Source organism: Mya arenaria, chromosome 5, assembly GCF_026914265.1.
Source record: "Mya arenaria isolate MELC-2E11 chromosome 5, ASM2691426v1".
Lineage (NCBI taxonomy): Eukaryota > Metazoa > Mollusca > Bivalvia > Myida > Myidae > Mya > Mya arenaria.
The window spans coordinates 44,549,516-44,575,195 of NC_069126.1; the positions used below are offsets into that span (position 1 = coordinate 44,549,516).

General features: G+C 37.3%; 2 protein-coding genes across 4 annotated transcripts in view; one reads left to right on the forward strand and one right to left on the reverse strand.

Moving 5' to 3' along the window:
- LOC128235190 (uncharacterized) overlaps positions 1-25,680 on the forward strand; it is a 58,121-nt gene that overhangs the window by 23,349 nt on the left and 9,092 nt on the right. For both annotated transcript variants that reach the window (XM_052949941.1, XM_052949942.1), the window contains one exon: positions 25,124-25,340. In XM_052949941.1, the coding sequence (XP_052805901.1) occupies positions 25,124-25,340 (217 nt within the window). The remainder of the gene's footprint in view (positions 1-25,123; positions 25,341-25,680) is intronic.
- Positions 17,260-22,178, reverse strand: LOC128235191 (uncharacterized). Of its 2 annotated transcripts, XR_008261159.1 has the most exons (3): positions 21,828-22,178; positions 18,346-19,618; positions 18,277-18,294 (listed from the first exon to the last, which is right to left on the reverse strand). XR_008261159.1 is itself a non-coding variant. In XM_052949943.1 (2 exons), the coding sequence occupies exons 1-2, from the start codon at positions 22,066-22,068 to the stop codon at positions 19,050-19,052; spliced, it is 810 nt and encodes a 269-aa protein (XP_052805903.1). In that variant the 5' UTR covers positions 22,069-22,178; the 3' UTR covers positions 17,260-19,049. The 2 variants fall into 2 exon arrangements, 1 of the variants encoding a protein (XP_052805903.1); XM_052949943.1 differs by having other exon boundaries at positions 17,260-19,618.

Genomic DNA, 25,680 nt, shown 5'->3' on the forward strand with positions numbered 1-25,680 from the left:
ATCCATCCATAAATATACAAGGATTGGAAGTAGGCACACAACCAATGCCCGAAAATCCATCCTTAAAAGTACAAGGCTTGGAAATAGGCACACAACCAATGCCCGAAAATCCATCCTTAAAAGTACAAGGCTTGGAAATAGGCACACAACCAATGCCCGAAAATCCATCCTTAAAAAGTACAAGGCTTGGAAATAGGCACACAACCAATGCCCGAAAATCCATCCTTAAAAAGTACAAGGCTTGGAAATAGGCACACAACCAATGCCCGAAAATCCATCCTTAAAAGTACAAGGCTTGGAAATAGGCACACAACCAATGCCCGAAAATCCATCCTTAAAAAGGACAAGGCTTGGAAATAGGCACACAACCAATGCCCGAAAATCCATCCTTAAAAAGTACAAGGCTTGGAAATAGGCACACAACCAATGCCCGAAAATCCATCCTTAAAAGTTAAAGGCTTGGAAATAGGCACACAACCAATGCCCGAAAATCCATCCTTAAAAGTACAAGGCTTGGAAATAGGCACACAACCAATGCCCGAAAATCCATCCTTAAATAGTACAAGGCTTGGAAATAGGCACACAACCAATGCCCGAAAATCCATCCTTAAAAGTACAAGGCTTAGAAATAGGCACACAACCAATGCCTGAAAATCCATCCTTAATAATCCAAGGCTTGGAAATAGGCACACAACCAATGCCCGAAAATCCATCCTTATCATAATAAGTATTTGACATAGATTGCCAAAAATGAAGCAAATTAAAATATTTGTATTCAAGTAAAATGTGCATCTGCACAGGTTTGGTCCATATGACATCAACATGAAATGTCTACAAATATTTGTTCGGGTAAGCATAATTTCCCCAAAACTTGAATACAGAAGTCAAATAGAGTATCATGCCATATTAACTGTGTACTATATTATAGTTTATATAAGCGATACATTTGACATATAAACAACTGCCCTGCAGAGAAACAGAAAAGATAGTAATACTTGAAACCAGTTTTTTTTTTTTTTAAATGGTGCCAGATGGGAAGAGCATCTGTTCTCTCATGGGCTGCTCACTGTCAACTGCAACTGCTCTATTACAACACTGGTTTCATCAGCATCGGCGTAGCTCCAATAGGCACGGTAGGCCCGGGCCTACACTTCGTTTCCAAAAATGAAAAATACAAAACGTCCGAATCTGCTATAAAAACTGCAAGGTAAGGGGGTGACAGCTTAATTAACATTCAACTAAACACTACAGGTTAACTAAGCATATTTTTCAAATAAGTAAAGTGGCTATTTTTTAAGAAGGTCGAACTTTTAAAGCTGCACTCTCACAGAGTTTCCGTTTTGGCAACTTTTTTTTATTTTTTTGTCTTGGAATGAGTCAATTTTTGGTTAAATATCTGCAAACATGTGATAAAAGACCACTGACAAAAGATCAGATCGCAGATTTTCGTATTTCCGTTCGAAAATTAAGGTTTAATGGCTAAAAGCGTTACTAACAGTTTAAGAAAAATGCATAAAACATCAATTTTTTAACTAAAATATGAAAATCTGCGATCTGAAATTTTGTCAGCTGTCTTATATCACACGTTCCCATGCATTTTCGCATAAATTGGCTCGTTTCAAGACAAACAATAAAAGTTGCGAAGCGGAAGATTATTTTGAATGTCATTCAACATGTTTTCCGCTTACCCCGACCCTGGAGATTCCGATGTATCGTGGAATGATGCCTTTACAAACTCAGACTTTTATCACTGAAGTGGAAGTTGTACAGCATTTATGTAATCGATAACGCTACACTATTCTACAGGTCATTAATAATCAATCCCTCCTTTCCTTTTATCACAATTGCCAATTCACCTTTTCATCCGTCAAGCAAAGTGTATAAATATATGCTATGTTATACTGTTTGTTTGCCCTTCCGTTGTCGTCCATGCGCTCGAAAAGCTCCGCGAAATGGTTATGTCAAAGCCAGCGATCAGCTCCTATCCTGGAGAATGAAGAGCGCTTTTAGGCTCTGTGGTTATTCCAACCAAATTTGAAGGTCTCCAGCCGGCCAATGTGGACAGGATAATGTACATTATGTGCAGATACTGCTGACCATGCCTGCCACATCCGCCTCATGTGAGCGCTCCTTCAGTTCCATGAGCCGTATCAAGACATACATCAACTCTACAATAACCGGCGGAGGCTATCCTCACTTGGCGTCCTCCATAGTCATCGAGATGTTGAGATAGACATACATAAAATCATAAACACATTTGCCTCAGTCAAATGCAGGAAATTGGATTTCATTTGAAGACCTCTATATATCGTCATAAACAAAACCAACTAGACACGCTTATTTAACCATTACATACGTATTTTCTATTTTGGAGTTTATTTTAACAAGTTTGTATCAAAGTTTTGTATTTCAGTCATGTTATTGTACGTCATGAGTAAGCCAACAATAAAGTTTAGTAAAGTGCTATATAGAGCTTATTTTGATGACTTAAAAGGCTGCAGATATACGCCAAAACGCACCATATTGGATCTAAAGTAAATGAAAATCCCGGGGGAGGCGCCCCTAACCCCCCTACAAAGTGGGCCTATACTTTTTAATGGGCCAAGCTACGCCCCTGATCAGTGTCTGAAATATATATAGCTATGCAACAAAATGGTTATGATAACAAATATATAAAAAGAAGACGGATTAACATGTTTATACATGTGAGAGGCAATTTATGCCTTATTTGAAATGTGACACTCTTCTTCCTGCAAAAAGAAGCGCACTTCGTACAGAAAAATAGTATCTTGGCATTCCACACAAAGGGTGCACATGTACCCAATCATCAGCACAGAAATCCTGAGTAAAACGCAAGTAAAAGTTATTTCTGCAGTGCGACCAAAACACAATGTCTGGGTTGTGATGGCATTGTGAACGAAGCAATGTATTGGTTTGTCTCGCCCGTGTATTGAAAGGGTGATTGCCACAGCGCTCTTAAAATTTCGGAAACAACAACCTTTTTGCAACCTAACTTAAGAAGGGTTGTTGCCAATTCAATCAGGGCATGAACTATTTGGTCAACAGATAAATTCATATTACAGAAGTCATTACTGCCTATGTCCAAAAATACAACATCAATATGAAGCTCAGATAGCAGGTATGAAGCCTGCCAAAGCGATTTTGGGTTCGTGATTGGAAGCAGAGTTCCACCGCCCACGCCATGCCAGAATATTTGCATTTTTTCTTCGGCCAGGCCCATGTTAATTTTATGGTTTGAAACACACCATGACTGCAAACGTTTTGTAAACGAATGTCCTAAAATTAAAACGGACAATGGCATGTTATAATCTTGGAACTTTCTAGAAAATATAAAAAACAAACTTCTCTTCAAAGAAAGGAAAAGACTCGGTGCAAGTAGGTCAAAGGATCCAGATGATGCTTTGCGAAATATGGCGAAAAATGTTCCGTTATGTTATCAATCTTGATTGCATATGTAAGAAAAAGATTAAAGGTATAAGATACAATTTACTTTAAACCCGAGAATCCACAGAGTGCACAATTGAAAAAATATTTGACAGCGAAGCTGCTTGTTGATCATCTGCGTGGGCTTGGAAATTGCAATGACGTACTGCGCAACTTCCGCCACGCTTTGCAAGTGTAAACAGGTTATGTTACACTAATTGAAATAAGAACATCCAGACACCACGCTGACCAACTCCTGACTGCCTGCCGTTGAGCATTTAAACGTATAAGTGCTTAATATAAATCAATTTATAACTCCTTTGTTTTATAAATTGTATTTTTATTTCTGTAATTGTTGACATGTGTTACAGGGTTATCCATAGATCATGTTTCAATTCAGGAGTGTAAATTATACAATACTATCAAATAAACCTGAAATACACAATTTCAATAGAAGGAAATCATTAAAACTTTATTTACAAGATACAGTATAAGAAAACTTTCCCAAGTTTCAACTTATTTACAGGTGAGGCTATTACCATAACAGTGAGGTTTATAGAACGAAGCATGTACCAATGCTATCCGAAAAGGGGGCAAAAGGAAACTTGATGTATGACCTCATTAACAAGGTGTTCACCATTACCAAACTGGCGAACTCCATGGGGAACTGGTATTGGGAAACCTCGCCCTGGTGAGGCAAGAAAGCATGTGCTTGGCCACTGGCAATACTCGAAGGTAGATACTGTATTACATGTAGACTGCCTAAAATATAAACATAAGGCAGAAGTAAAGGCTCATAGTTACCCTTTTACAAATCATTGTGCAAAATTATATACCGAAGACTTAGGTATCCATACACAGAGTTAAGCAATATAGCATTCGTCTTATATCAATTTTATAAGTAAGTTGTTGTTGTTTTGTGAAAAAAAGCTTTCGGTTCTTTTATGATATAAAAGCTTATACTTTCGGTTTAATAAAAAAATATAATGTTTTATTTTCAGAGTATGTGATATGACGGAAAATGCTGCCATGACGTTCCCTGAAGAAGATTTAAAACTGGCTTCTACAAGAGGAACACGTATGCGCAATAACAGTTGACAAATACTAGATGACTGAACAATAAGGAAGTACTCATTCCACTGTGAAGTGTACTAGTGACTTGAATTATATTTTATAGTTAATATGATAATTTAACTTTTATTATTCTGTGTATTTATATATGAAATGCAGAATAAATTTAGTAAGCTTTAGTATGGTTATTTATATTGTTTTCAGTCTGTTAATTAATCATATTTTTCGCATGTAAGTTATTGCGCACATAAAATTAAAATTAATTAAACTCCATGTGACATATGTATGAATATCTGCCCGTAAACCAAAATTCTGCCAGTAACTGAAATTCCGTCTGAATCTGAAATTCCGCATGTAATCTAAAATTCCGCCCAGAAGCGAAATTCCGTCTCATTCTGAATTTCCGCCCGTAATCTGAAATTCCGCCCCTAACAAAAAAATAAAACTAAATCTGAAAATACGCCTGTAACCTGAAATTCCATCCGGAATTTAAATTTCGTCCCACCTCATTTACGTATTTCGCCCCAAAAACCCGGCCGGGTTCCGCCTCTAACACTAAACATTATATTATTTAAACTACGCCTGAAAAATATCTCCGCCTGGAACTTATAGTTAAATTATGTGTCAATTCCGGGCGAAAAATTTCATACGGGTAGTACTATTTCTACACAGATACTTTCATAAAACATAATAATATTAGATTTATCAATAAACTTTAAAAAGCACAAACATATTCTCATTCTTAGAACAGACAAGTTCCGATAATCTAAAAATAGTTTCAAATACATTAACTGACCGATATTCTAAACATAGTTTCTACATACATTAACTGACCACATGATTTTCCTCACAGCGGGGAAAACGACCATCTGATAAGCTCTGAATTTTGAAAGGAATTATTGCTAAAGTTGTTCCTAAAACAAAATCATTTTCCTTAAACAATTAAAACGTGAATGTTCATAAAACTTGCCTAACGTATGATATCTAATCAAAGCACTGAAAACCCTTTAGAAACGATTGAAAGGGGCATTCAATATAACTTCAAATACATTGGGATGGGGGATACGTTGACTGAAGTGATAAGCTGTGCATTTTGAAGGGAATTATTGCTGAAGTTGGTTTTAAACAAATGATTAACCTTAAACAAAATGTGTATGTTCATAAAAGGAAATGGTATATATATGATGTATTATACTTTCATATCGTATGATATCTAATCAAAGCAACGAAAAACCTTTAGAAACGATTGAAAGGGGCACGCATTGTAACATGAAAAACATGGGAATGGGGGGTTATGACGTTTAACAAGTGAACAAGTGACGTTTACATATACAAAATGACACCAGTCGCCATAAAATAGATATATATGAGCAAGAATTTTCTGTCCAGCACATTTTCGTTACATCACAAATGGCTTGGTGTCCAATAGTTATGAGTTATTCAAGATGCCATATTTGCATATCTTATGTTCTATTTATGAAATATGGCACATAAGCTTCAAAATGATGAAAGGACAATATAAAAACACCACATGGAAAGTAAATACAGCCATTTAGAAATTTCACTTTGTTTGTGATGTAACAAGGACAATATGACAGAAAGAAGGCACTATCTGCTTTTATGTGTTGATCTCAAGTTTTTCTGTATTATCTAAACATTGCTGGCACTTAAATGTTCAAACTCAACTTTAATATGATTACCATTGACATGAACAAGTGTTCATTTTCACTATAACCTTTCGGTGATGTAACTGGACTCAAAAGTCTACATTAAATAAGATGTTATTTGGATAAGAAAGGCATAAACATGAAAATAACATGCCTGTTTATACCATTTCAATAAAATACAAATTTTGAGAGATATAATTACAGTTATTCTGCTTTATTCTTTCAAAAACAACACCTTTAACTTTCCAAGGGATGTAACACTGGACACCAAACGGTCATACACCATGACACTTGTGAAGTGAAATTACATATGTGTTCACATTTTGTCGGACTTCAATTTACTTTGCTTAGAGGAATAAAGTGGAATTCATATAAAAGTAAAAACATAGGCTATTACAAGTTTATTGAATATGAAATTTTACAAAACTTGGAAGAGCTTAACTGTAAACATGATTGAAATACTTATTTGAACATTCATCGGTGTATGAACTACATTTGGGCTGTTCTAAGTGGGTTGAGTACGAAGGACTTCACTGAAACTTTGAACCGATTACCCTGATGGACATTAAAATACTAACATAACATTTATATTTGGATATTCTGTTTTCTAAGAGAATTAAGTAAAGCCTTGAAATGTAGCAATAGCCCATCAATGTCGGAGGGTCAGTTAAAAAATGTAACTGCGACGTTGCATGCATGGGACACTGTGTGTGAGTAACTTCGCGTCATCCTTGGTTAAACAAATTAAAACAATGACACAATGCGGGAAATTGTTGTGAATATTCATAAATTGAATGAACTAAACCTGACGCTATCTGAAAATGACTGTCGTCATACGGTAAAGAACCTGTGTTCATCGAAGGAAAATGTAATGTAATGGTAAACCACATGGTTTTGAATGTTCAATTTGTTTAACTATTTTTTTAAATGTCCAGTTAAAATGATATAATGGTGTTTTTTTAAATAATGTTCAGTTAATGATGTCCTGGATACACTGTATGGGTCTTTAACAAATCTTGATGAAACACAGACTGTTTTCCAGTTCTCGTATCACTGAAGAAGTACATCTGAAAAAAGAAACAAAAAATCCTTACTGCCTGCCTGTCTTAAGACAAACAATGTCCCAGAGTTATTTCAACAGATTGTACATTTTAGATTGGTGGCGGAATCATGGACCAAATGATGTTATAGAATGAACTTACTTTGTGAGAATACAATGTTAATAATTTAAAATTAGATCCAGAACATGCAATACATGTCTTTATCTTCTTATAAACAACATTCTAAAAACAGTACCTGTCAATTTATACAGAAGCCTGCTTCCACACATAATGATGTCAGGAAGAACACTGTTGCCCTGACATCCATGGCCACTGGACTCTAGAATAGAATCGGTGTCCAACATTCAGCATCAATAATATTTTCTGAAAATTCACATTTTCAACAAATCAGCGGAAATCTGTAGATATTACATTAACTTGGGTGTTATGTGTTACATATTAAGCCTACAAGATTTAAAAGCCATGCCTAAAATTATTTTTTTGCGACTGTTTTGTTCTAAGATGTAACACTAACTGAACAGTTCTTCGACTGAAGTAACGATCTTAGTGTCAATGTTATGTCACAAATGAAACAGTAAACTACTTGTTCAGATAGACTTAGAAATTTATTTTAAATGCTTATAACTGTAATGCTTCTAAAAGTTATTGCACATGAATGGGTATGAATTAAATGGGAATGCATACACACAGATGTTTTCTTGTTTATTATACCAGATGTAATGAAGACAACTAAATTTGCATGTTTATTTCCTGTCAATGATAATTATTTTCCGTCAACGTTACGTCTTTTAGCAATCTCAGATTTTTTATAAACATTTCTGTTGTTTTCATTTCATGTGATAATATTTTACAAGTGTTTATTTAATCAATTGTGTTAAGCAACAAAAAAAGCATAAACCATCTAAAAAACAAAGTATCATTTCTCGGTGTTCAATACGTAAATAAGACACAATAGAGAAAATGGGCTGTCCAACTTTCTTCAACAACAACACGAACTCAAATGATTTTATGAGCATGTAGACGGGTGAGAAATGTCCTAAAATGCACTCTTTTCCGCTAGAACACCAATTGTATCGGAATGGTGTAATTGTTCGTCTCATAAAACAACCTTTTTAACACTCAATCGATGTGTTCGAGACGTAACACGATGAAAATACTTGCACATGTTTGTTTTGACAGTCCTCCATTTTTTTTCTCCAAAAATAGCCGAAGTCTCGAAGCACCTCGATTTATGACGCTGATGTTATATGTAAATAGAATAACAACACTGGGAATCCCCCATTTGCGCGCACCTGCAAAATCAAAGCCTTTTCAGTGAAAGTTCAGTTACGTAACATTTTGACGGAAAACGCATCTGCCGATTTCAGAATCAAAATAAGGATACACTTTTGTTGAAAAAAACACAACAAATGTGTTTCCTGTTTAGTACAAGACCTATGTTTTGATATTATTTCAATAAAATTAATCTTTTACGCACAACTGCTTGGTAATCTCGTCCAGGAAAGACATAACCAAAATTGACACGAAATGTTACGTCATTAATTTCTGCTTGAAATTTAACTCTTTTTTATTAAAAACGACCAAATAATTATTTCTAGACACCTTTGTATTGTAGAATGGACCATCTCAGATTAGTTTCTTGCTCCTGTTTGATGTTTTTTTGAATACATGCGTTTTTTGTTGCTGGAAGAAAAAGGCCTACATGAAAAAGTGCCTGGCAATTGTCCACAAAAATCGGACTTGTTCTTCGTTTTAAATATTAATAAAATATAATGAAACAAAGGAAAAACTCGAGACTGTCTCCCACATAAATGATCTGTTTAACCATGCATATAAATAACATTTAGTAAAGCAAATGGTAGGATTAAATTCGGTTTGTTTGGGATGTAACAGGAATGGGCTGGACGGTGAATTCTTGCTCATATATGTTTGTTTCCTCGCCCAATCTGGGCAAGAGCTCACTTGACCCTCGGCACAGTTTCACTTTTATCTATGTGCCCTTCACCCATTCCCATTGTTCAAATAAAATTTGCAACTCTCACATATTTGCCTGCAGATAGTCTTTCAGTGCATTCGCGCTTTGATTATTGAATGGTTGAGTAATATATTTATTGTATCTTTTTGTATGTCATTTTAAATAAAGAAAGCTAATGATGAAATGTATGCACAAGAATAAAAAAGATATGTATTTTTAATTGTTCATTTTATTTGGCATTATAGGGATGTAAGTATGGTTTGTTTGATTAAACAGTTTGTGTTTGTGTTTAAATATTATAATTGTCTTTTTTTTCATGTTTATGACCTTGCTCACAACAGCTTATTATTAAAAGGAAATTAAGGTTTTAATTTTATTTAAACTTCCGCATTTCCTACATAATTAATGTTGATATTATAATATATATATAGTTCTTTTGTTATACAGTTTAACCTGGTTGAAAGGTCACCTGCTTTAAATGGCCACCTGCCTTAAAGCTGCACTTTTTGAAAATTAATGTTTAATGGCTTAAACCGTTACTAACAGTTTAAGAAAAATGCATAAAACATCGATTTTTGAACTTAAATATAAAAATCTGCGATCTAATGTTTCGTCAGCAGTCTTATAAGACTGGTGTCCATGCATTTTTGCAAAAATTGGCTCGTTCCAAGACAAAAAAAAATTGTCAAAATGTTCAATCTGTGAGAATGCAGCTTTAACGGGCCACTCCAAATTCCCCCTGTATGTTTTTACTATACAATGTACGTTAGTGATGAAACGATTATCGATTACAATCGATTAATCGTCGCTGACAATGCTATATCGGCGACAATCGATAATGGTCCTAAATTGATGTCGCTAATGTTACATCCGGTAACAGCGTATGTTTTTTTTATGCGGTAAAAGTAGAGTAAATATCATTTTTTCTATGCGGTAAATTCTCGTTCAGTTCATTTAACAAGGGATGTCACTCTCTTACACAAATGCGGTGAATGTAAACACTTTTGCTGAAAAAAAAAACTCCCCCAAAATAACATTTTTTTCTTATTTGTTTATGTATTTCATAAAACCTCAATAATCTGTCTTTATGGTGTAGTGGTTCTAAACTTACCTGCAAATAGCGGGGATCCCGGCTCGATGCATTCTGTTTTGAAACCTTTTTTGGTATCGTTTGCTATTAACAAATTTAATTTTTTGTGAAAGTTTTATGAAATTAAGTTTTTTAATGAAATCTTGAATAAAACAGGTTACTGAATGTTAAGCTGTTTAACAAATATTTAATATGTTTTTACATGAATTAAATGCTAAGATAACTTACTTGATGCGGTGTGCATAATTTTGCAATTGATGTGCAGTTATTAAGTATATGTTTTGTTGTTATGTTTTTTCGTTAAGTTATTAAAGACAGAAAAGGTTAAGGATATTTACTTACTGTGGCAAAAGCATGACATAGAGGATCACACGTACTGATTCCAGGATAAACCATATAAAGGATCATGATTATACTATGTAAAAAGAATGTATTCCTTAATGATATTATGAACTTTCGATTATTGTCCAATAGTAAATCGAAATACTTGGTCCGATTCGATTCAATTATTGATAGCAAATGGAGTCCGATTTTCAAGCAAATGGAGTCCGATTTTCAAGCAAATGGAGTCCGATTTTCAAACACTTATGTACGTGCATTAAGCGGCCAACTGCCTAACGCGGCCACGGCCACTATGTCCCCATGAAGCCATATAAACACTAATCAGCGGCCACTAATCCCTTGTCACTGACACGTCCGTTTATAAATTTTTCCAATACAGAGCTTTTATTGCGTATAGAAGTTTACGGAAAAGAACGACGGCCTCGGGTATATCCGTCATCCAATGAAAATGAATATTGCATCACACGATGGCCATGCGTGTTTACTCATCGATAAATCATGTTTATTACACGTCGGCGAATGTTTTGATCAGAAATACACAATTAATGACACAATTAATAAGATAATTAAATAATTGCAAAGTTAATTATTAAATACCGACAAAAACACCGGTTATTAGCTCGACTACTCGCCCCAGCGTCGGCGTCCGGTTAAAGTTTAAGGGCAAGTTGGGATTTTCACTTATAAGTCCAATACCTTTCATTCAATTGATTTAATACTTCACACAGTTGTTCAGGGCCATCACATGATGAGGTAAGATAACTCCATATTATTCTTTACACAGATTATGGCCCCTGATTGACTATGAAACTCACGTTAAAGTTTTAGGGCAGGTTGGGATATTTATAAATAACTTCTATACCCTTTGTTCAATTGACTTAATACTTCACACAGTTGTTCAGGACCATCACACAATGAGGTTACATAACTCCATATTATCCTTAATAAAAGTTATGACCCCTGATTGTCTTAGGTTTAAGTTTTAGGGCAGGTTAAAGTTTAAGGGCAAGTTGGGATTTTCACTTAAAACTCCAATACCTTTCATTCAATTGAGTTGATACTTCACACAGTTGTTCAGGGCCATCACATGAGGAGGTTAGATAACTCCATATTGTTCTTAACACAGATTATGGCCCCGGATTGACTATGAAACTCAGGTTAAAGTTTTAGGGCAGGTTGGGATATTTATAAATAACTTCTATACCCTTTGTTCAATTTACTTAATACTTCACACAATTGTTCAGGATCATCACCCAATGAGGTTACATAACTCCATATCCTTAATACAAGTTATGGCCCCTGATTGACTTAGGTTAAAGTTTTAGGCAAGTAAAAGTTAAGGGCAAGTTGGGATTTTAATAAAAAAACTTCTATACCTTTCATTTAATGCACTTAATAAAATTCAAAATTATTTACGACCATCTAACAACAAGAAACATAACTCCATTTTAACCCTAAATACAAATTATGTTCCTTGAATGTTTTTTTTTTTTTTCTTTTTCTTTTCACAGGCATATTTTTACATTCTAAACCAGTTTTTTACCAACGGAAAACAAGGAGGGCTATACTATATGGTCATTGATTTTTTTTTATTATTATTATTATTTTATTTTATTTTTAATTTCTTTTGAAAGGCATATTTGTATATTCTTTACCACATTTTCATAATGGGAAATCAATTTATTTGAATGACTTGCATCATTTTTTGGGTGGTGGGAGGGCAGCATCAAAGTCACCTTATGTATTAAATAATTATACCCCCCAAAACAAAGTTTGGGGGGGTATACTGGAATCGGGTTGTCCGTCTGTCTGTCTGTCTGTCCGTCTGTCCGTCCGTCTTTTTTTTGTCCGGGATTCATCTTTGTCGTTATTGAACAAATCTTTTTCAAACTTTCAAATAATAATGACCATGATGTAAACCTGTGCCTCCGTGGATTTGGTCAGAATCGCATGATCCTGAGTGGAGTTGTGGCCCCTTAATGAGTTAAATTGGGCAAAATTAGCTTTGTCCGGGATTCATCTTTGTCGTTGTTGAACGAATCTTTTTCAAACTTTCAAATATTAATGACCATGATGTAAACCTGTGCCTCCGTGGATTTGGTCAGAATCGCATGATCCTGAGTGGAGTTGTGGCCCCTTAATGAGTTAAATTGGGCAAAATTAGCTTTGTCCGGGATTCATTTTGTCCGGGATTCATCTTTGTCGTTATTGAACAAATCTTTTTCAAACTTTCAGATATTAATGGCCATGATGTAAACTTGCGCCTCTGTGAAATTGGTACGGGTCACATGACCCTGACCAGAGTTATCTCCCCTTGATGTGTTAAAGTAGGCAAAATAAGCCCTGTCCGGGATTCATCTTTTTTATTATTCAACAAATCTTTATCAAACTTTCAGAAATTAATGGCCATGTTGTAAACTTTCGCCTCTGTGAATTTGGTACAGGTCACATGACCCTGACTGGAGTTATCTCCCCTTGATGTGTTAAAGTAGGCAAAATAAGCCCTGTCCGGGATTCATCTTTGTTATTATTCAACAATCTTTATCAAACTTTCAGAAATTAATGGCCATGTTGTAAACTTTCGCCTCTGTGAATTTGGTACAGGTCACATGACCCTGACTGGAGTTATCTCCCCTTGTAGGCAAAATTAGCTTTGTCCGGCCTAACTCCAGGGCAAACAACCTAGACATGGAGGGGTGGGGGGTATTCGTTAGCCTATGGCTTACAGTTCTAGTTTTAGTTAGGTTTGACATAAATAGACCAAACTAGGTAATATTACATTGTTATTGTATTCACTTCTAAGTCAAAGCGGCGAAGTCGAGCGCCCTGTCTTACGACAGCTCTTGTTATGAATTCACAGTTTGCATTGTCATTCGAAGGCGTGAAACGAGTTACGATTTTTATTCACTTCAATATTATTTTTCAAAGTGCACGGATTTATATTTCTACGAACGGATATTTACAGTGCATTGCTTTTGATATTTTTTGACTTTGATTATGGCTGAAAATTAGACTAATCGAAAGTGTTTGACTCTGAAAGAATGTGTCGAGTGTATAAAGTTATTAGAAAACAGCCGTAGTGCAAAAAGTGTTGCCAAGGAATTTAACTGTGGAAGGACTCAAATCAATTTCTTACTTAAGCGTAAGCATGAAATTGTGGAGGAGTATGAAAGCAATGGAAATCAAAACGCAAACAGTCAGAGGAAATTTGTATGTACATGTAGTTGTGTAAATGTGTAGACTGATCTGTGGTGTGTTTTGTCTATGCTATGCATGCATCAACATTTATCTAATGTACGGACTACTTTAAAAAGTGAACTCAAAAATGTGTATAAACATGTAGTTGTGTAAATATGTAGACTGATATGTGGTGTGTTTTGTTTATGCCTTGTATCAACATTTATCTAATGTATTTTATTTATAAATTTGAAATAAAGTTATTTAATCCAAACAACTGTATTTGTATTCAACCTTCTTCAATAATATTGATACAGATGTTTCTGATTATGGTGTGAGGTGGTGGTTAAAACACATACTCCATCTCTGAATCAAGTGGCTGTAATTTCAAACCTGGATTAAGTGGCCACCTGTCTTAAGCAGCCACTTTGATAATTTCCCAAGGGTGGCCACTTAATACAGGTTTGACTGTATAACAAGTCAAAGGGTGATTTAATGGATTTGTGACCAATTTTTCATTCAAACATTTACTTTGTAAAGTTTAAGAAATGAGGCACTATGAAATTTGCTTAACTGTTATATATAGTAAATAGAAGTCATAATCAACAAACTGGCTAACTGCTAAGATTTTAGAATGAAAAAGATTTCCTTATAATTTGATAGATGAGTCCTCATCATTTGACCATCTTGTACTATGATGGGTGCACTTTGAATTAATGGGGTTCAGACCAAAACTTACCAAAACTCTATATCTTGATGTTATTTGGTACCATCTGGCATAACACAAAGAATTATCATACAAACACATATCTTTTATTTTTCTATCCATCAGGGCCACTAGTGGACAGTCAGTTAGTAAACTGCAAGGCAAGGATTTACTGGAGGAATGGCAGTTTAGGCAGAAAGTCTGGGCCAGGCAGTTGGTACAACAAATCTTCAATGTTGTCAAACAAATCAGGTAGATTGGGTGCCAGCAACCACTTACATACATTGTAACTTTAGTCAGCATTTGGGGTAAACAGAAGAACGGCCATGACTAGTTCGGGAAATGGCAGTTTAGGCAGAAAGTCTGAGCCAGGCAGTTGAAACAACAGGTTAATAGATGATCAAGTTTACTATTTAAAAGTCATTGACATGATTTGTGTGGATCTTAGTTCATTTCTAGACATTAGAACTGTCAAAGTTGATTTTCAACTGTCTGGTTTAAAAACATGTTTCTTTTTGCCCATTGTTGTTGAGCTGTAGATGGCCTGCAGACCACTGTGTTCAATTTTTTGTCAGGTCAAACAAAATTAATCTTAGTCCGAAAGTAGAGCTACAGATATTTTACACATATATATATTTAGTTGAACGCGCTTTGCAATTTGTTTTTCTTATGTAAAATGAAAATCAACATGGAAACTTTCGCACGACTTACAAATTGTTAGCAAAATGGAGCAATGTTCACTGTATAAATATGCCTATGTGTAGCAGATCCTGTTACAGGTCAAAAATTGCCCTTTGATTAACAAACAGTAGTTGGCATTTGCAGGCCTCTGTTATAGCTTAAAGTTATATTTTTAATGAATTTAAAATCTCTTTATAAAGTTAAAACACCTAGCACTTGTTCAAATACTGATGCGCAGGTCTTAGTCCATTCAATTGCATTTGGTTATTTCAGGGAAAAAGTTGTTCATGAAGAATTGTCTTTCACTGAAGTTAAGAACAGTGTGAATGAAGTGTGCTCCAGAATGGTTCAGAGGCTGGCTACTGCTGTCACTGTTCAAATGAGGTGTACAGTTGGTATGGTCATTTTAAGCTTTTAACCTGGAGTTAGCATTTGAAACTTAAAATGGTATTTAACTTGCTTGATTAAGGGCCTTCCACAGTGCAAAAGTCATTTGAAGTACCAAAACATAAAATGTATTTAAATTTCATTTTGAAGTTTAATATTAGGCAAGCATAATACATACATCCATTGCAACATGTTTAGGTGTAATGAGGAGTTAAGTAAAATTTACGAAAGAGGATTCAGATTTTTCATTCAAAACCATTTGCATTATTTCGGAAATGTCTTTTTACAAAATGAACATGTTTTTGTGTCAACATAGTCATTACTTCCCAATCAACAGTGTCTTGTGGCTTTATGGTGATTGCAGCTATTTAAAAAAAAAGATATTTGCATTTTGGTAAACAGGGAATACCCGGCGCTCACCCTCCCTCCTGTAATTGTCAAAGTTTATTTCAATATAGGAGAAATGTTTTTAAAAAGACTCCTAAAATGCACCATTTGAGACTAGAAATTGTTAAAATTTTCTATGGGGAATACCCCAAACCCCCATTTTGAACACTTTAAACTAAAGAAAAAAACAGTTCTGAGGGAGGTGCGCAAGTCAAAAGATTACGCCCCCTCTGCACTCAAATTCTTTAGCCGCCCCCTGCTAACAGTGTAGTTTTGGGGCTTTTGAGTTTTCAAACTTGGTATACACAGTGGTTATGGTCTGTAGCTGACCCCTATTTTAGGGTTAAAATTTCAAGGTTGATTGTCATAGTGACCTTTACTAGATAAAATGTGGGTGCTTTCTTTTCTATTCATTAACTTTGAATGACTATGTATGAGGTCTTCAAACTCTTATAACACATTGTTAATACAGTCGAAACTTGTTATGTCGACTTTGTCGGGACGTAGGGAAAAAATTCGAGATAACTAGCAATCGACACAAACGAATTACAAAAAAATATTACCAATCCCAACACATTTGAGTTTGAATTATGTCAGACATCCGTCTTCTGCATTTGAACGGTCTTGCTACCGTCGTGAAAATAGTAAATGTTTTATTGAAAAATAAAGTGAAAAATAAATTAATTGGTCACATTTATGTATTGCTACTGAATAAGGAGGGGCTGGCCATGACAAGTTCAACCAAGTGGGAGACGTGAATAATAAACCACAGTCAGTGAAAAGGACATTTATTCAATGTCAAAACTAATAATAAATACGAGTTTGACATCCTCGTAACATATTATTCACGACTAGCACATTGGGCGTCCAAATAACCGCCCAATAATGAATAACCGTGTAACAATAAAACCAAAATATACTAGAACAACTGCCTAAACATGTATATGTTCAAAGAAATGACAGTATAAAACAGTACACAAACAACTTAGAAATGAGTTGATTGCAATACAAATAAACAACATAAAGAAATGCAAAAACAAAAAAAAACAAAAAATTTAAATAATATACACATAGATTATTTGAATATGTATGGAGGTGGATTGGGAGGTGGAGGAAAAATTATGCAAAATATTTTTGCTCAAAATATGCAAGCACGCATCTCAGAAGATTTTTCTAGAATGGCTGACGCGGGAGGCTAGCGATAGGCTGACCCCCACCACGTGACCACTGGTCACGGCTTGGAAAGCTGATAAGCCAAGCACACACCACGTGGCCACTGGTCACGGCGTGGATCGCTGTTAAGCCACGCTTTGGATGTAAACGGTTAAACCCGCACATTTAGCAAGGGGTGATTCAGTTCAACCCGCAGATCCATAAAACATTTTATGTCGGCATAAAATTATATTTATGTATTGCTACTGAATAAGGAGGGGCTGGCCATGACAAGTTCAACCAAGTGGGAGACGTGAATAATAAACCACAGTCAGTGAAAAGGACATTTATTTAATGTCAAAACTAATAATAAATACGAGTTTGACATCCTCATAACATATTATTCACGACTAGCACATTGGGCGTCCAAATAACCGCCATAAGTGTAACCACACGACGCCCAAAAAGAGGAACGTTGGCATGGCACTGCGCCATAGATGCTGTTAAGGATGATTAGCTGATGAAACTGGGAACCCAATCTGCGCAAATTCAATTTTAAATATACGAAAACAATTTAATTTATGTTTTCCTATATAACGTGAAGAAAGAAAATGAAATAAAAATCTATCAAAAGAACAACACTTTGACACGTTAGATAACATAGCAACACTACACACATATGTACAAGTTACAAGCAAAAACAAGTAGTAACACTGTTAATAAGCATATTGAAATTGAACCTCCGCTTCGTTACAGTAGGTAACACAGTTAATAAAGTATTGAACTAGGACCTCCGCTTTGTCACGGTAGGTAACACTGTTAATAAAAATATTGAACTAGGACCTCCGCTTCGTTACGGTAGGTAACACAGTTAATAAAGTATTGAACTAGGACCTCCGCTTTGTCACGGTAGGTAACACAGTTAATAAACACATTGAAATAGGACCTCCGCTTTGTAACGGTAGGTAACACAGTTAATAAACACATTGAAATAGGACCTCCGCTTTGTAACGGTAGGTACCACTGTTAATAAACACATTGAAATAGGACCTCCGCTTTGTAACGGTAGGTAACACAGTTAATAAACACATTGAAATAGGACCTCCGCTTTGTAACGGTAGGTAACACAGTTAATAAACACATTGAAATAGGACCTCCGCTTTGTAACGGTAGGTAACACAGTTAATAAAGTATTGAACTAGGACCTCCGCTTTGTAACGGTAGGTACCACTGTTAATAAACACATTGAAATAGGACCTCCGCTTCGTAACGGTAGGAAACACTGTTAATACAAATATTAAAATATGACCTCCGCTTTGTCACGGTAGGTAAAACGTTGAAATGTTTACCCCTGCTTTATCACAGTGAGTAATACAACTAGTTTGACCCCCACTGGGTCATTGTAGAAACAATAGGAACAGGTAATGGCACACTGAAAGTCATATAGCAAGTATGGGAGCAAAATGGCGACCCCGTGACCCTAACTGGTAATAGGCACTGGTTTCGGACGGATGTACTTTAGATATGCATTAGAACGCCAGGGGCCAAGTTGTTGAATCTGTGTTGCAGGCATATGCAATAGATGGGCGTGAGTAGTGCCTCCGATCCGCAGAGAATGACTCGTATAGCGTTTTGGGTCAAGATTACATTTTATAACGCATTGCCTTAAAACCTGACAAAAAGCAGAAGTAGTTATCGGAATGCCATGGGGGTGATGAAATAGGGGACCCTGATAAGCGCATGAGCGGCGTAGATAACGAGTTAAAGCGCGAACCGGACAGAGTGATTTTAAAGGCTGTCGGGACAAGGGAATCCTGGCGCCCCGACCCGCGGAGTGTTTATAAGCTTGTAACTCAACCTGAACACCGGATACTTTACCGTTTGCGTATTCAAACTGAATGCCTGCCTTTTAAATCAAATTGTTTTGCCCTAACTTTGATAATGCCAATTCGCCGATGCGGAATAGACCGAAGAAAGCAACCAGTATCATAGCTTTATATAACACCGCATAATAGCCGTTCACGCAGACGGATGGTAAATAAGAAATTATGTTTTCTTGGTCGGTGAGGCAGAACGCGAGCCGTTTGTCTTTCGCGCCATCACGCCAAAGACCGCGTAACAATTTTTGTACTATGAATGCTTCTGCCGGATTCGGAAAGTTTTGAATTTTATGAACATAAGCAATAGCAGATACGTATGATGTGACTGTAGAAGGTTTGAGCTGACGATGTTGGCAAGTGGCAATAAACTGTGTAAGATGTACTACTGGTACGGGCAAAGGAGCGCATTGTGGATAATACAGTTGGTGAAAGGCCATGTAATGCTTCCAAGCATTTCTATAGCTATTCATCGTGGAGGGTGCCAGAGACGTATTTAGAAGGGTACACACACTGTAGTTCAGAAAATTGTGGTCAGGTGTTCTGGCACCGGAGTTGAGTCTATGTCCATGTGGGGCGCTAACTGACGGAACTTGTCGACCTGAAGGCGAGAAAGTAGATCAGGTAAAACATTTTGTTTGCCTGGAATGTGCTCCGACTTCACCAAAATATTGAACTTCATACACGCTAGTACCATGCGACGGACCAAAACCATAATATTCGAAACTTTAGACGTTTGTCTATTAATTATATGGGTGACAGAAATGTTGTCAGTGTGTAACACAATGCAACGATTTTGTAACTGTTGACCCCATAGCTCCAAAGCCAAAACAATAGGAAAAAGTTCTTTTAACGTTATGCCCTCAGGTTGAATTTGGTCTGACCATGTTCCAAAAAACCAATGACTTTTAAATGTCGCCCCAAAACCTAATGAACCAGATGCATCAGTATGCAAGTGTAGTGAATCAGCCTCGACCCAGCGGAGCTGAAGCAGTAAAGAAATACCGTTAAAATGATCTGTAAAAAGCTTCCATGCAGCTATGTCTCTCCTATGTTCTTTGGTGAGAGTAATGTAATGTCGAGGGTAACTGGCTTTCTTTGTGAGGTCTATGAGACGCCTTAAAAAACATCGGCCAGGACGAACCACCTGGCAACAAAAGTTTAGGTAACCAAGTAAAGACTGAAGCTGTTTCAGAGTTATGGTACGTTTTACCGAGAACAGAAGGTTTCGAAGTTTAACAAGCTTGTCCTGCGGAAGTCTAGCTTCAATGTTAATAGTATCTAATTCAAGTCCCATGAATGTGATAACTGTCCGAGCAGTTTCAGTTTTTTCGGGTTTGGTAGGCACCCCGACGTATGCACAAAAACGTAAAAATTTATCCAAGTTCGTTTGACAGTGAGCGGAATTAGGTGGACCTAGAATGAGAAAATCATCAAGAATATGAACCATACAATCGATGCCCAGGTGTTTTTCAGAAATGAACTGAAGGGCAGTGCTAAATCGCTCAAATATGGCGGGAGCTGAAGAGCAGCCCATGGGCAACAAGTATCAAAATAGAATTTGTCTCGAAACTTGAAACCGAGCAAATCATGGTCTTCGGGGTGTACTGGAATGATGCGAAAAGCAGAGTCAATGTCTGTTTTACTGAGCAAAGAACCCCCCCTAACATGATTACTTTTTGTACAGCATCATCGAAAGTTGCATAAGAGATGGAAGCCAGATTTTTGTCAATAAATGAATTTACTGAGTTACCTTCGGGATAACTTAAGTGATGAATCAACCTAAACTGGTTTGGTTCTTTCTTAGGAACTAAGCCTATAGGACTAATATGCAATTGGGGAAAGGGTTTAATTGAAAAAGGACCTTTAATGCGACCAGCATCTAACTCTTTCTGAAGCTTACGAGCAACCATAGAAGGGTCTTGGATACAAGATTTTAGATTTGAGCATGAAGTGTTATTTCGAGGACCTAAATAACCCAATTTGAAACCATTTGTAAACCCATGGATGATATACTGGGCTAAAGGGTACCCGAATAAAAAAGGGGTCATATTGGCAATATTAACTGGAGTGACCACTCGGTTTGAAAGATTTGGCTTGGGATGATTTGGGCGTGGATGAGTTTTGAGCGGCCTGGGCATTGAATTGTTTATTTGAGTATGTGCAATGGAATGCTGTATGTTGTCCTCTGCAAAACCCACACACGTGGGGTTGGGAACATTTGGGATTATGGCATCCAGTGCGCTTGTTGTGATTCCAACATGTGTTCTCGAGGAATTGTCTGACTTTGAATGAAGTTGACTTTCCAGGACGAAAGGGACGAAATGGCTGTGTTTGTGCAGATACTGGGTTGAAAGAGGTACACGCCATTAACCAAAATTCTGTGTGTAACCTGTCCCATGGCAAGGGTGCAGATGCTCGGGCCATACGAAACTGGGTGTCGTAGAAAGCAAATGAAAGACCTGGGCGCCGTGAAGCGATATCCCGAACTATCTCCATATACTTCATGAGCTGGGAAGTTTCAAGTGGATATTTGTGTGAGTAGACGGCGATAAACCGAATAAAAGCTGATGTCCATGACTCAATGGTAGTAATTTTCTTAGCTTTGTGTGATGGTGAGATAGATATATTGGATTGATTGTCCACATGTAAAGAAAATGTTGGAGATTGGTGTTGATTGGTTGATGCCGGCAGAAGCGAAGCTATGTCGATATATTTATGTGCCCAGATAGCTTTTTGGACCGACTTCTTTATTTGCGATAAGATAGGGGAGCTAATAGGCTCAGAATATTGAATTGGTGTGCCCTTACCTGTTATTAACTCCGAGTGTTGGCGAGAAGGGTAGTCTGTGTCTTCCACAGACTCATCTGAGTCTGAAGTGTCGCTTCCAGGGATCTGAACAGTCTGAACACCTCCAGGAGGGATAGACATTGTGTTGATGGTTGACCTTCTCAGACGTGAACTGTTGGGATACGGATGGGCTGGGATGACTATCTCAGCTTCACTTTCAGAATCTTCATGAGATAAAGATATGAAGTGATGATTGTTCATCGATGTAGTAGATAGAGGCGGATTTGCCAGAACCGGGCCTCAGCTTCACAATCCGAATTGTCACGTGACAGCAAAAGCCTAGTACGTTTAGACACGTTTGGAGAGGTATCCGGAAAGGCTGTGGCGCTGGCCGTTTTCTTACTTCTAGGCCGTCCAGTCTGCCTCTCAGTTGCCACCTTCTTATTTCGACCTGCAGTCAGGGCATGACGAGAGTTGTCTCGACTTGTTCCATGTAGTGGAATTGGTGCATCTTTGTTATTGTCTGTGTCAGGGCAGCAAGGACAACTAGATACTGTGGCAGCCTTACGTTTTTGACGGCGCATCTGAAAAATATCAAAACCTATAGAAACGAAAATGCGGTTGCATTATGCACCGCACAAAGCAACAGAAAAAATGTCATGCTGCACCAAACAAGGTTGACCCGCGCCACAACGTGGTCGCAATGTGCACCGCACAAAGTCAAAAGATGTGCTAATGCACTAAATAAAAAGTTGACCCGCGCCACACCGTGGTCGCAATGTGCACCGCACAAGGTCAAAAAATGTGCACCGCACAAAAATAAAAAGGTTGACCCGCGCCACACCGTGGTCGCAATGTGCACCGCACGAGGCCAAAAAATGTGCACAATGCACTAAATAAAAAAATAAAAAATAAAAATGACCCGCGCCACACCGTGGTCGCAATGTGCACCGCACAAGGTCAAATATGTGCACCGCACTAAATAAAGTTGACCCGCGCCACACCGTGGTCGCAATGTGCACCGCACAAGGTCAAAACTGTGCAACACCCCAAAATAAAATAAGAAGTTGACCCGCGCCACACCGTGGTCGCAATGTGCACCGCACAAGGTCAAAAATGTGCACCGCACTAAATAAGGTTGACCCACGCCACACCGTGGTCGCATTGTGCACCGCACAAGGTCTAAAATGGGAAGACTGCAAAAATTAACAATGACCACACCGTGGTCATATTCCAAAGACACCTTGTGCACCACACAGACAAGAAAATGTGCATACCCCACTGAAAACAGTGAAATCATGCCGCACTGTGGTAACAAACAATATTATACCATTAATGAAACTATAAAATGTATTTTCAACTAATCAAACTGAAATATCAAGCATAAAGCTTATCGTAATGGAATATCATTGACGAAGTTGAATATGCTTCATAAATTAAAGAAAAGCAAATCTATTCCAAACTTTTGCGTAATGTACCAAGCTAGTTATTGAAACATAAAAACGCAACTTGTGTATCACTTGACTGTGGTACGGATGGCTGCAACTATGGCTGCCCGAAGATTTGACAAAAGTTTGAACTGCCCATCTCTGGAAAGGTGGCAACCATCCGAACTGAAGTGTTTTGCCTTCGCCTCTGCCGACCAAAATCCCTTGAATCGCCATAGATATGCACGACCAGGAAAACGGGAATGCAGATTGATGTGAAGTTGTATGTTCAAAGCATCCACTCGATCATTGAACCACTCAATGTCAACTGGGTAACGGATTTGCACAGATGCTGGACATCAATGTAACACTTGGCAAACTATGACCTGTGTAATGTTCAAAATATGAAGTGCACTGTCAACTATATCACAAATTTGATTTGTAATGTCTTGCACGGTTAATTTAGAGTTATAAACGTCATTGGTGCCAATCATTAATATGAGAACATCCGGAGAAAAGTCGGCCACTGTTCCAATTTTTGTTTTGAGAACCGCTGCTGAAGCCCCAGGAAAGCCGGAGTACTGTATCATGGGCCGTCCGTGTAAACCGAATTGAAAATTAAGTGAATCCTCCTCTCGAATGAAAGTTCGAAGTCGAGATACAAAAGAATGTCCAAAAAATTGCACTTTCATAGGCGCGGCCATTTTAACTCGCTTATGTCCTTACTAAGCACATGTAGGTCAAAGACGCTTACATCCACAGCCTGAGTAATCCGTTTTCTAAATAGCGCAAACCAATGTTTCACAAAGTTAAAAGGCATCGGAAGGTTGCCACCACTATATTTTTAATCCAGAAATAGGACGAAGCAATTCCTATTAATAATGCGTAAAGTATATACCTTCGCACACAATATATCAGAAAAATTATGCAAAATATTTTTGCTCAAAATATGCAAGCACGCATCTCAGAAGATTTTTCTAGAATGGCTGACGCGGGAGGCTAGCGATAGGCTGACCCCCACCACGTGACCACTGGTCACGGCTTGGAACGCTGATAAGCCAAGCACACACCTCGTGGCCACTGGTCACGGCGTGGAGCGCTGTTAAGCCACGCTTTGGATGTAAACGGTTAAACCCGCACATTTAGCAAGGGGTGATTCAGTTCAACCCGCAGATCCATAAAACATTTTATGTCGGCATAAAATTATATTTATTTAATTCACGTTTATGGATTACACAAAACAGATAAAAAAAAAAACACAATTACATACACTTGTACAGTGTAAGAAAACAGTATAGCACATATGACTACAACTATGTCTGTTTGTTTTCTACATGCAGTATAGAGAATTTTCTTTGTCAATTAACTTTCAATGTCGTCGAATTTTCGAAATGTCATCGGGGTCCTTGTGTGTTTCAATGAATAGTGTGAGCAATAAATGTCTCTTTAATCAAACCCATAAACAAACAACTTTAACTATTCACACTTAAGCAATAAACCTCCAATTATGACAGTTTGTTATTTTGACACACACGGTAATTTAGCGACATGCCGCAAACAATCATGAATATCTTCGCACCTACAACTTGATCTACAGGTTGACATAAAAACAAGAAAAATGTGTGAAACTCGACCACAGGCACTGAATTAGGATCCTAGGTCGACATAGCGAAAAATCGAGATAGAAAAATTGACTCAAGCAGATTTATTTTATATAGAAGAAAGAATAAATCCGGGACCGGAAAAAAAAGTCGTCACAACCGGAAAGTCGAGATATCCGACGTCGACATAGCGACTTTGGACTGTAATCAGAAGATGTCCCATGTAATTGTTGAATCTAAGGTCATAGTCTTGGTATTCTAATCTGTATGTGGCCTTACTGATTTCAGACCTGAATGAAGCGCACCTATCAGCTTTGGTGTTCTTTCTAGCTGCAGAGACGATTACATTTATTATATGCTCAGTCCACAATGTGCTGTCAGCCACGGATGTGGCGGCCCTAGCTGACCTTGTGTTACTCTCCCACTCCACCATGTTGGCATTGGAACACGCTGCGGACACCATTGTCTACTTAGTGAACAATCCCAGACAGAGATATCTCCTCAGGTCTGTCTGGTGAATACATGTTTTGAGTAACAAAATATACTCTCCTATTTAAGCTGTTGTCTGCTTCTTGAAGAAGAACAACAAGTTGTTGTCATATTGCAGATGATGCTCTATTGTTGAAGTCTTGCAAAAACATTGGCCGTGACCCGGTCTTTGCGTTAAGGCTTTTGGATGGCCCAAATTCTTAGACTTAAAAGTGTTTGGTATCAAATCTCTTTACAAGGCCTGCTATATAAAATAAGAAACACATGTTACCAACAGTGCAGTATTGCCAGCATGAGCTAGTTTTAGCCACTAATTAACTTGAATGCTATGCCTTTTTGACAACTGAGAATCACAG